General features: G+C 32.8%; 1 protein-coding gene across 4 annotated transcripts in view; it reads right to left on the bottom strand.

Annotated features, from left to right (window-relative positions):
• ACSL3 (acyl-CoA synthetase long chain family member 3) overlaps positions 1-13,311 on the bottom strand; it is a 68,004-nt gene that overhangs the window by 18,187 nt on the left and 36,506 nt on the right. For all 4 annotated transcript variants that reach the window (XM_012546589.3, XM_031957965.1, XM_031957966.1 and 1 more), the window contains 7 exons: positions 11,074-11,183; positions 8,181-8,319; positions 4,344-4,494; positions 3,740-3,863; positions 3,446-3,517; positions 2,194-2,333; positions 830-1,002 (listed from right to left, as the gene is read on the bottom strand). In XM_012546589.3, coding sequence (XP_012402043.1) covers positions 830-1,002; positions 2,194-2,333; positions 3,446-3,517; positions 3,740-3,863; positions 4,344-4,494; positions 8,181-8,319; positions 11,074-11,183 — 909 coding nt within the window. The remainder of the gene's footprint in view (positions 1-829; positions 1,003-2,193; positions 2,334-3,445; positions 3,518-3,739; positions 3,864-4,343; positions 4,495-8,180; positions 8,320-11,073; positions 11,184-13,311) is intronic.

A 13,311-nucleotide genomic window follows, 5' to 3' on the forward strand; every position in this document is an offset into this window, starting at 1 on the left:
CTATGTATATAAGCATATGTAATTCATTACCTGTTATGTCTTTTCAAAACACAGGTAAATGTTTATACGCATCTGTTTTAAAAACACATTTGTCTATAGTCAAGTTAATGATCTATCTAGAATCATATACTTTGTTATGCATTTCATTTTATGTATTTCCTTCAAAGTGACAGGAATTCAAATTATTGGACAGGTTGTCAATCATATTTACAAAGCATTGCCAAGATAAAAATAAATAAATTAAAAGAGTAAAAGGAAATTAATTTTTTAATTATTTTTATGAAGTTTAAAAAAGACAAGTTCAAAAATTTTTAATAATTCATTTCATTAAAGTTCTCAATTAACACAAAATTCACCTTAATTGAGTCTTTAAAAAAAAAAAATCAATTATATTTTGAATCCTGTATTTTTGAATTCCTATATTCTTTGGGAGCTTCATATCTGTTTTGTTCATGTATATAGTCTGCAAAGTAGCTTAATATAGGCACCTAAATCACAATGTGGCAAATTGGGTTTTATTTTTTCTCTGACAAAGTAATTTAAATATATTGAGAATAAAAAATTAATTTTACAGTCAAGATTTGTTTTAAAAATCATTTCAAAATGTCAGCATTTTAAAAAACTATTTTTAAGTTCATTTCAATACATTGGTGGGTAACAAAAACTCAAGTTTCTGCATAAGTGTTTTAAATTTATATTGGTAGTATATCTAGAGTTACTTGTCCTTTTCCTCATTTGGTCCTAAAATTGCTTCATGTTTGTGAAAAACATTTGGGAAAAATCTAAACATATCAAATGAATGGATATTATATTTCAGGGTAACACTGACCTTCAGTGATTGTTCCAGCCCCAGCTGATTCAGTGAGTCCATAGCCCTGACCAACAGGACAGCAAAAACAGATATTCATAAATCGCTGAGTTGTTGCAGAAAGTGGAGCACCTCCACATAGCAGGACCCGGATATTTCCACCTAAGAGGCTTCGTACTTTCCGGAAAATAAACCTAAAAACCAGAGTCAGAATTTTAGCCTTAACAGGCACTGTCCCCTGCTTCTTGCTCCTTCCACACTCACAATCATGTATTCCAAAACCCTAAATCTCAGATAATAAAAAAATGAGATGGACAGAGATGGTGACCTTGTTTTAAAGCACCTAGTTCTAGAGTGCAGATCAGCTCCCCTTCAGAGCTAAGTTATTACTGTTCAAATGATATAAAGATATTTTATATTAGATAGTCTAATTGTCTTTAAACAAAAAAATGCTTCTCAAGTACGGATACAAATCTTTTAGGTATTATTTTTTCACACTAATCACATGTTTGGACTTCCCTCTAATTCTTAAAAAAATCAAAGATATCAAAATCATTTTAAAATATTTCCTATTTTGGAAACCAAACCATCAGGAAGTGTGTGCTGAGCACTATGTCAGGTGCAGTAGTCAAAGACAAAAACGACATTTCTCCTAATATCATTCCTTCCTCAAGAAGTTCACATTTTAAAGGGGGAGACTAATGTACAGAGAGACTCACATACCAATTCTGTACAAATTAGCATAAGGTAATATGGGTCCAAGAGGAGCAGGCTGCTGGGAAGGACTGGATTGGTATATGATCTGAGCTATGAAGGAAGAAGGGAGTTCAAAAGGAACAGAGGAGAAGGGATATTTGTGCAGAGCTGCTACTGTGCTTACAAATTACAGCATAAATCAAGACAGCTAAAAAGGCAAAACCGATAAAGCATCAGCCCTGGAGTCAAGAGGACCAGAGTTCTAACACTTCCTAGCTGTATAAGCCTGGGTAAGACACTTAATCCCAATTGCTTCAAAAAAACAACAACAAATTATAGCATACATCCATAAAAGCTGTATAGTAAATATTTTAGAATATTTTAGAAACAATTTTCCATCAATTGTTGCTTTCCACTGAAGAGAAATATCTGAATTTTTTTTTTTTTATTTATGCTTGTTAGAATAAATGTAAAAGCATCAGGAATTACAGCTGCAACTGCTAGAAACTAAGCTTGTTACAAAATATGAGAAACACAATTAACAGAACTTTTAAAACACTAAAGAAAACCTGCTGTCAAATTTTACTGTACATGTAAAATCAGTTAAACCTAAAGGTGATATGGCTTTAATGACTTTTTAAAAGAAACACTTAATTCATGTTCACTGAAAAGTATAGATAGTAAGCTACCTGTCACAAAGTGGGGTGCAATAGCCTTTTGAAAGCTGTTCCATTTTGTAGTTATAGGCCAAAATAAAAAGGTTGCGTTGAAAACTGCTCATCTCATTCACTTTATTCATGACATTTTTGTAGATTCGATCCATGATTTCCTAGTTGATAAAAAAAAGGAATATATTTAATACCAGAATATTAATACAGTAACATTCATAATACTGTTAATAATGTTTATATGTAATATTAAGAGATTACTAGAATTACTGGACAAAAACCAGAAGTACCAAGATCTTGGAATTTTCAGCTTTCTACAATGTGGTTCCAATATATCTTTTTCACATTATCCCCACTGTGTAAAGTCTATTACCAGCAAAACCACATCATTCCCCTCCTCAACAATTTCTAATCAGATCCTATTACCTCTAGGATAACTTGTCTATCTGGCTTAGAGTACCATAGCCTTAAACCTATCTTATTAGCCTTATTATCGTTCCCCTTCCCTGTCAAACTCAGTTTGACAGTTTAACCAAATAGGATTTTTAGTGATTTTTTTACAAATAACTTCCTCTCATCTCTATCCTTTGCCCTGACTATCCAATGCTGGACTTTTATCATTCTGACTTTCTGACTGATAATTTTTATCTTCCCTTAAGAATGGCAGAATATCAAAATGTCAAAGAACAGATGAACAAAAGTATTCCTTCCTTTTCCCTTCCTGTCATTTGGCTAATAACTTTCCTACTAGAAAAATTAAAATTAATGATTTTATTGTGATGCAACAGAGCAGGGGTGGGAACCTATTTGGCGTGGTCCTGCCAAAACAATCACAGGCAATAATGACCTTCCTTCTCCTCATCCTTCCACTTGAGTTGTTTTATTTGATCATTTTGCATGGCCTACTATAAATAATATACAAATAATCCTTGGCAAAAAAAAAAAAAAAAAAAAAAGGTTCCCCCATCCTTGCTATTGAGCTTAAGTCTTCTCCTGCTAAGCTATTAGCTAAAATTTTGGAAAAATCAAACATAATTATCAGCAAATGAATTATTAAGTAGAGGAACTAATGGCAAAAGGAGGACTCAATCTGGATAAAGAGGTAGCAGATAATGTAGACAGACTACTAATAAAAGTGAAATATAAATTGACTTATTGACAATTCTGTAAAATATACAATAAACAGTGCATAATGGGGATATATATTATTAAGTACATAAGAGGAAAAACAAAAAAGATAAAAGGAGGAAAAAAATATGCACAGAATTCTTACCGGAACAGCTGCCATTAAGGTTGGTTTCAACATAGATGTATCTCCTTTGCTTCCTCTTTTAATTTTTGTTGACTAAAAATAAAAATTTTTTTAATTTTTAAAAAATGTGTTCTACATTTAAGAACTTAAAACCTCAACAAACATGTCACAAATAGGTATGCATTTTTTTATACCCCATTCTAAAGAAAATTCAAAATGAACAGTTGAAAACAAATTATTATTCTTACTCTCAAAGATATGTTAACATAAAATTAACACCCTGTCTTCTATAATTTGGATTTAATTAAGAAATACCTGATCTGCTAAAGTCTGTGGTGATGAATAGCCAATTCGGCATCCATGAGAAAGACAAACAAGCTCAGCACTTAATTCTAATACATGGGCAAGAGGCAAATATCCAATATAAACATCTTCTTCTCTAAAAAGGAAAATAAGAATTCAGACAAGTAGTTTACTGGCATTGAAAAAGAAAAAGTGAATTGGAGATTCTAAAAACTATATAAAAGATCTGCGTTCATATGACAGGTGCATCAGATTTCATTAATATGAGATTGTTCCTCTTACTTGGATATCTTAAGTGAACAAATTTTGTTCACTTAATAAGAGATAATCTCTTAAGTGAACAAATTTTGTTCACTTAAGAGTTTACAAGTTAGCTCTTTAAAGAAAAATACCAAAGAAGAAAAATGTTTTCATTATAATTTAATTTAAATTTTTTTTTAAATCTTAATTATATAATTTATATAAACATATTCAGGTAATGATTTCTGATATAAGGTAGTAAAAATATAAGGTCTAATGTTTCATCACTATATTGTTTTCCAAATAGATCTTAAACTTTGAAGAAACAAACTCAAATATAAAATGAACCAGCTTTCTACCAATTGTTAGGACTTACCCCAGTCCTGGAATCCTTTCAGCCATCCCAGTTATACCAGCAATAATATTAGAATGAGAGATCATAACTCCTTTTGGAAGTCCTGTAGATCCACTTGTATACATGATTACAGCAATATCTGAGGGTGTAGGCCTGTTTTCAGGTGTATTTACTGCATTTAAAAAATATGTGGAAGAAAACAAATATCTAAGAAACTGAGCTCTATCATATTATATAAAAGGTGATGAAAAATTTAATTCTTTTGATACTTTTTATTTAGTACTATAATGAATTCTTGGGTCACTCTAATTTATTATCCCACATATATCTTTTATGTCATGGCTGTCTGAGTACTTTCTCCCCTAGTAGGTTGCTGGGAGGTGGTACAGTGGGTACAAGGTTGGGCCTGCCTTAGAAGGACTTGAGATCAAATTTGACCATAGAAATTTGTGTTTATTCTGAGCAAGTCATTTAGTTAAACTGCAAAATAACAGCAAGTACAAATTGGGATTTTGTGAAGATCAAATGACATAACCTCAGTAAAGCATTTAACTAGCACAGTGCCCAGGCACATAAGTACTATATAAATGCTTATTATTCACTTCCCTCTATTTCCTCATTTGAATGTGAACACCCTGAGTATAGTAACTATTTTTGACTTTCTTTATATCATCAGTATTTATCACAGTAAGTATTTAATAAATGTTTGTTCAATGACTCAACTTTTGATAAATGTTTCCCCAAAATCCCACACTCATATTTAATTTTAGGAAGCAAAACTTCATTCACATAGAAAAATCTAAAATCAATTGTTTTTTAAGCCTGAGAGAAATTGACTTATTCAATTAAAATATGCAATTACCTAATTACTACCAGTAATTGACTTACAATGAAATTATAATGAAACATAATATAAGTTTTACATCTAATCACAAATCTTCGATTTCTTTTTTCAAGTAATGCTCAACAATAGCATTTTAACTTCCCTCTGAAGAAGCAATATGGGTGGAAGAACTAGGGCAGACTTTGTTTAAATTTTTGCTTAAACACAGCTAGTGAGTAACAGAAATAAAGTATATCCCAATCCTCACTAATCCTAAAAGATAGATGCTATTATTATCTCCATATTACAGATAAGGAAACTAAGGCAATGATTTCAGAAAGGCCTGGAGAGACTTACACGAACTGATGCTGAGTGAAACGAGCAGGGCCAAGAGATCATTATATACTTCAACAACAATACTATATGATGACCAGTTCTGATGGACCTGGCCATCCTCAACAATGAGATGAACCAAATCATTTCCAATGGAGCAGTAATGAACTGAACCAGCTACGCCCAGCGAAAGAACTCTGGGAGATGACTAAAAACCATTACATTGAATTCCCAATCCCTCTATTTTTGCCCACCTGCATTTTGGATTTATTTCACAGGCTAATTGTACAATATCTCAGAGTCCAATTCTTTTTGTACAGCAAAATAATGGTTTGGTCATGTATACTTATTGTGTATCTAATTTATATTTTAATATATTTAACATCTACTGGTTATCCTGCCATCTGGGGGAGGGAGTGGGGGGAAGGAGGGGAGAAATTGGAACAAGAGGTTTGGCAATTGTCAATGTTGTAAAGTTACCCATACATATAACCTGTAAATAAAAGGCTATTAAATAAAAAAAAAAAAAAAAAAAAAAAGGAAACTAAGGCAGAAAAAAGTAGCAGGATCATACAGCTACTAAGTATCTTAAGAGGCCACATATGAACTCTAGTCTCCTTGATACCAGGTACAGCACACTGTATCTACCACATCACCTCCCTGCTTCAATTAAAAAAAACTTTATATATAGAATCTAATGTTTCTGAATATGGTCAAAGAAACATTTTAGTAACCTGTTAAGAGCCAACTCTCTACAATGATATATACCATTTTCTAGCATGACATTAAGAACTATAATGTATATACAATATTCTATATTAGAACAGTTGCACTATATACATTTTTATAGGATATGTTCAGAAGCCTTTTAGATTTTCCAAAACCATCAACTCTTCCAACTGCCCTTAATGCTATTACCTCAAAAAACCCAACACCTAAACATAAGGCATAATCTCAAAACTTCCAAAATTGTTCACCAAAATGAACAAAATATCTGCAAGCTAAGAATTGCAAATGTGTATACATTTAGACACATCTCTCTTATTCCTAGAGTCTGAAGTATTTTACTTAATAATTCTCTATTGAGAAAGAAGCTATCAGTTAAATTTCACTTCTACCTCATAAGAAATTTCTTATAACTTATTCTTACAAAAGCCCATTACAATCAAATAGCTGAGTTTTCTTCTTGAAGGTCATTAGAGATACTGACTGTGCAGATCTATAGTCTCTACAATTAAAACTCTACCAAAAATATTCAGAGCACAATCAAGGTACCCAGTTGGCCCATACTGAAAATAAATGAAGACTGGGTTGAAGGTAAAAAGAAATGAACATTAGAATTAGTAAAAAGTAAGAACTTAAGGGAAAGGAAATGGCTGAGAGAGCATCCAACAGCTGATCAGAAAAGACAGAAGCCTCAGGAAGCCTCACAATGATCCAAAAAAAGGCTATCAAAATTTTCTTTCAAAATCCACTGTAAGGAATATGAAATGATTAAATGTAACTGGAGGGAAACTAAATTAAATTAAAAATAAAGAGGGAAGAAAGGAAGAGTATGTATGAAATGAGAAGAGGTCTGCATTTCAACTGCAACATCAAGAAATCAAAGCTGAAAATTTACTTATGATGGGGGGGAAAAAAGATGAGATTATGTTAACCACTAAGTCATATTAAATTGTACTTATCACTAGGGTTTTAATTTAATTATGTAGTTCTTACATATTGTAAATATTGTACAAACTTAAAAAAAAAAAAAAAAACACAATCCTTCCATGAAATAAGCAGAAGACAATAGCAGAAAAACTGCCTAAGTGCGCTTAGCTCAAGCTAACATTTAATTCACATATTTAGAAAAGATCATTCCTTTTAAATGATGCATAGCTAACTACCAGTTGTATACAAATATATATATGCATTTTCAAATATGGTTCAGGAACTTCTCTGTCCCAAAGCTACCGGCTTCATTTTACTGGGCTTGTTTTTTTTTTTTTAATCAGGTTACCATTGTAGCCCTGTGATAGAAAGCAATACAAAGACTTGGTGTATGCTGGTAGACACCTATTCCAAACATGTTAAAATGCATATATAAAATATTTTTTTTTCCTAATTCAAGAGATTTCCCAAAAGAATCAGCATTATACTGTAAAGTTACCCATGTATATATCCTGTAAATAAAAGGCTATTAAAAAAAAAAAAAAAAAGAATCAGCATTATAAATAATTATTAAGTTCCCCAACTTCAGAAGTGTTAACTTATCACTCTACTGATATAGAGTTCAAGTAACATGTGGCCACTATATATATATTAAACTGATGGAAAAAAGCATCCATTTGAGGATGTCACATTTCTCTCTTTCACAAGCTTTGATGGGCAAAACTATGTAGAGCAAATAATCCATGCCACAAATAATGTTCACTACTTTTGTGTATACACATTTGTATCTAAGCATTATGAACACAAATTTCATGATACAGTTTATGCTGACTATCCACAAGTAATCAGAAAAGAAAAAATATAAAAAAGAATTCAATTTTTTAAAGTTAATTTTAAATCCAAACTAATTTCAAAAAAATGTCTTTTTCTCCAAATCACCATAAAATCAGAAGCAATGCACAAAGGGAAGATTCATGAGTATATAATACTAACAGAGTTTCTAGTATGACTAAAAGTAACACAATTAAAGAGAAATGAGTACAGCATACCTGAGTTTGACTTTGCTCCCAAAGCCTGCACTGCTGCCATAGTGTGAACAATGACACCTTTGGGAAACTCAGACCAAGTTGTTGGCTTGCCATCTACAGTTATGATATGACGCAGCTGAGGAACCAGCGACACAATTTCCTATAGAAATAGGAAGGGTTAAAAAAAAAAATCATAATCATTACTTCATGCAGTATTTTTACACTGAGAAGCCTAACAAATATAGGAAATTTGTCAAAGTTGTGTTTTTCCCTTGAAAAAATAGTCTAAAAATAGACCACAGACCTTAGACTATTCTGCATTTTATATCAATAGACTTGCAAGTATTTAACCTTTCTCAGGCAAAAATAAGAGCATTTATTATATGTTTATTTTCATATGTGGCAGGCATTTTGCATATATTCTCATCTAATTTCTCAAAGCAACTTCTGAGGAAAGTGTTACTATCCCCACTTTATAAATAATAAATCTGAGAGATTAACTCAGAAATCTAGACCAGCTATATCAATTGATCCAATTGATCAATTGATTTTTTTAAATTTTACTAAATTCTACTATTAATTTCTTCTATAACTAACACTTTAAATAGAAATAATTACAAGCAGATATTAATTTTGCTTTCAAATTTTTTCCTATATCTTGATTTTCTTTCAATTGCGGATTAAAAAAAAAAATGTAAAAGTGACAAGTTGGTGCTTTGATTTGTATGTAAATTCTAGTCCTTCTAGTTCATCAACAATTAGCATTTACCAAATGCTTATCATATAAGCTTTACAAATAAAAAGCAGACATTTAAAACTCACCACTGTCAAGGAACTTACCATTCTATGGGGGAAAAGACAATTTTATATATATATGCATAAACAAACAACATAAAAAGTCAAGAAATTTCAATGAAAAGTACTAAAAGAATAGGGGATTAGAAAAGGTTATAAAAGAAATGGTCTCAAGGAGAGAGAGGGAGAGAACCTATATTAATAAAAAGAAGTAGAAGGCAGAATGCTGTGAGTGAGCAATAGCAATGACCCTTTGGTTGGATCAAAGAATGTCTGATGTGTAATAAAATGTGTAATAAAACTGAGATAGTAGGCTGGAGCAAGGCTGTGATGGACTTTAAATGAAAAAGGAATTTTTATATGATTCTAAAATTAACAAGGAATTGGTAGAGTTTACAAAGTAAAGAATGACAGGGTCAATCGTGTTTTAGCAATCTCTATAAGCTGTATGGATAATAAACTGCAGGGAGAATGTGGCAGGGAAACAATCAAGAAATGATTACAATAGTCCAAATAACCTGAGCAACTAGAAAAATGGCAGCTACCTTCAACAGAAACAGGAAAGTTTGGAAGAGGGGTGAGTTTACAGGAAAACGTAATGAGTTCTGTTTGAACTGGATTATTTTGAAATATCAATATGACATACATTTCAAAGTGGAATTGGTGATTCCTTCAGATCTAAAGGCCAGGTGAAATAAGAGCTGGATAAAGAAATTGGGACACTATGATGACTGAATCCATGAGACATTAGTTATCTATTCAGTGTAACACACAGCTACAAAAGTATTTAAGACAAGACTCCTATGACCTCAGGATCATCAATTTACACTTGGGACCTCAGAGATCATCCAACTCCCTCCAAGACACTGTTGAGAAGAAAGGAATGTGAAATTAATCTAGTGATTCCTTCTCACTTCAACAATATCCTCTTAATGCGGTCTACAACTTTAGAGGTTAAAAAGTTACTTCCAAACCAAAAATCTTTTTCTAGTCTCTTATGTCTTAAGGACATATTTCAAATCTTCTTTTCAAACAGTTTCTTATAGCTGATATCCATTCAATCAATGAGAATTTAACAAGTGCTTACTGTGAAGCAAGCACCATGCTAAGTACTTGGATACAAAGACAGATAAAAATCCAGGCCCTCTTCAAGGAGCTCACACTCTTAGTGGAGCAGAGTCACTTGTGCAAAGAAGTATAAACAGAAAATATGAAGTAAACTGACAGGACGGACAAGGGTCTCTCTGTAGAAGTGACACTGAATAGTGTTTGAAGACAGAAAGGAGATAAAAGCATTCCAGGAATAAGCAGATGGAGAGTCAATAGTAGGTCGAGCATGTGGGGGTGGAGAAGGAGGCAAAGTGTAAAAAGACTAGAAAATTGGATAGAGTTAATGTTTAAATGTCAAACAGAAAGCTTTACATTTAAGCCTGAAGGGAAGAGGTAGCCAGCAGAATTGAGGAGGGGACTGCACAGATCAGCCAAGGGAAGGATGGATTAGAGAAAGGAGAATTGAGGCAGGAAGCCCCATCAGAAGACTATTCCAATAGTATAGCAAAAAATGCTCAAGAAAGCAATGGGTAAGTACAGATATGGTGAAGGTAGAAATAACAAGATGTGGAAATTGGATGAGTAACAGATTCAATCAAAACAAATGATATCTAGGTTTTAAGCTTAGATCACTAAGAGAATGGTGGTAGTAATGGTGACAGTAACAGCCAAGTTTGAAAACAAAGGTTTTTTGGGGAAAAAAATTCCTTCAGAATTAGGCACATTCAGTTTGAGAAATACAGGAGGAGATGTGAGATTGGATCTTAAGGAAAGATCTTAGGATTGGACACAATGATCTAGAAATTATCTATAGAAGATGATAACTGAACCATAGGTGCTGATGAGATCATCAAGAGAGACAGCATAAAGAAAAGAGAAGCCTTAGAGGGACTGAGTATGACTCAGATCAATAGACAAATGATTCTCTGCTCTAGCAAAGATCTAACATCTAGATTTGCTAAATGTTAGATCTTTGCTAGAGCAGAGAATCAAATCTAGCAAAAGTATAAACAAGACAAATACTTAGCATATTATATATAAAATCATAAAAACAGTAGAAATTTCTTACCTTCAATTTTGTTTGCAAAAGTTCTTTACTCGTAATGATGTTGGTTACCTCTGTTTCATTTAATCCATGAACAATTGCTGGACCTCCTAGAGTAGCATATAGTGTAACAACTACAAGGAATAAAAAAGGATAACTATAATTAAAATATTAAAGTTTTTGATAATGAATCAAAATCACTAGTATCAATTAAAAAGCATTTATTACATATCTATTATTACATAATGAATTCCAATGAAGACATTTTAAATCCATTTGTAAAACACAAAAAAATCTACTTCCAGTGAAACATTTTGATTTATGTTATAAAAACAACAATAATTTCCCCACTTCCATTCATTTGAAATAAAGATTTTCAATTTGCAAAATAAAAATCACCTACTCACTTTGGGTTATTATTAACAAATAAAAAACATTTCTAAAACATAACCCTTCATATTATTAAGTACAACATGGTAGTTAATGCTAGGAGAAAAACAAAAAAAGTCTCTTGTCCACAAGGACTTCACAAAACTTGTTTTGAGGAAATAAAGCAGACATATTTTAAAAGCTTAAGTATCAATCCAAGATGATGTGACTTAGCACCAAAGTAAGTAGTAACAAACTAAGCACTTCAGCAATACAGACTGAAAAAAAAAATTTATCTGAGTGGATACTAATCAGAATCATTAAAAAAAGGTAGGACAAGGGGCAGCTAGGTGTCACAGTGTAGATATAGAGCACCAGCAGGAGAACCTGAATTCAAGATATTTAACACTTCCCTAGTTATGTGACCCTGGACAAGTTAGTTAACCTCAATTGCCTTAGCTAGCTAGCCAAATGAGTGACTGGGTGAATGAGTAGGTAGACAGACAGACAGACAGACAAGGTAGGACAAAATCTGGCCTTTTGTACTGCCAAGTCCTGAGAAAGCCATCTATGATTTGCACCTCCAAGCTTATTCTTTTACCTCACTAACTTATTCTGAATCCTTTACATTGTGGATTGCAATCTCATTCCAATGAAATTGCTTTCCCCAGTCACTTACAGACCACAAGGGCACCACTATGTCAAAGTCTGGGTACAGTGTGTCCAGTTATGGATAATCAGAACAATGAAAGCTTGGTAAGCACTACAATGAGTCAGAGACAAATAGTCAATATGAGCTTTTTTAGTGGAGATCTCTCTAAATGTGTGCCCCTCACATTTCTTTTGAGCTACTACAATTCTCAAAGAACACAGCATTTTCTCTGAAGCGGGAACAATGTGCTGAGCAGTCACTGTGCCTGTCTGGCCATATTTCAAATTGAGTCCCAATATTTAAATCAGAGATATCTTGAGAATGTCCTTGTACCACTTCTTCTGACCTCCATGCGAGTGCTAGCCTTGAATTCTCCATAAAATAGTTTTTTTTTAAGCAAATGTACATTTGACATGAGAACATCATAGCCAGACTAACAGCTGAATTTTCTGCAATAAAGTTTAAATGCTTGAGAAAGGACTTCTGTGTCTGGTAATGTCAGATCTTCAGAATCTTTCTACGACAAATCAAATTGCATGGCACTGTCAGACTGTACAGATTTTGTAAGCAGCCCAATATCTCTTCTCTCTCATATTTTTCTTAGAAGTGAAAAGCTAATTCTGGCAATGCATAAGTCAACCTTCTCATCTGTCTGGACATCCATGGAAAATTAAATGTCACAAGGCAAATGAACTTATCCATAGCATTATTTTTTGTATTTGCTGGTTTTCCATGGTTATGGATAGTGTGATGCTGACTAGTGGAAAACTTCATTTTTTGGAATTGGCAGGCCACAATTAGCACAAACAGCAGAAACTGATTCATACTGAATTGCATTTCAGCCTCAGAGGCTGTATTACATGCATAATCACCTACAAATGAAAAATCATGCACCAATTCTTCCCTCTTTTGTCTTGGATGTTATAGCACTTCCAAATTAAATAATTCACCAACAATGCAGCAGCTAATTTTGATGTCATTTTTATCTTCATTGAAGGCATCTGAAAATGTCAGTTAAAGTACCACCCGAAAATGTCAGTTTAAAAACATGGGAGCCAAGCACACAACCCTGATTCACTCCACTGGTAATTGGAAAAGCATGAGAGCATTGTCCATTAACCAGAATCCATGCAACTGGGAAACTGGCATACGTCCTGATAAAGTTTCTCTGATCTTCCATAAGCCCTCATAACTGAAAGTTTCCTAATTACCAATGATCAATTATTAAATCTTAACGGCCA

The sequence above is a fragment of the Sarcophilus harrisii genome, chromosome 3 (genome assembly GCF_902635505.1).
Source record: "Sarcophilus harrisii chromosome 3, mSarHar1.11, whole genome shotgun sequence".
NCBI classification, from domain to species: Eukaryota; Metazoa; Chordata; class Mammalia; order Dasyuromorphia; family Dasyuridae; genus Sarcophilus; species Sarcophilus harrisii.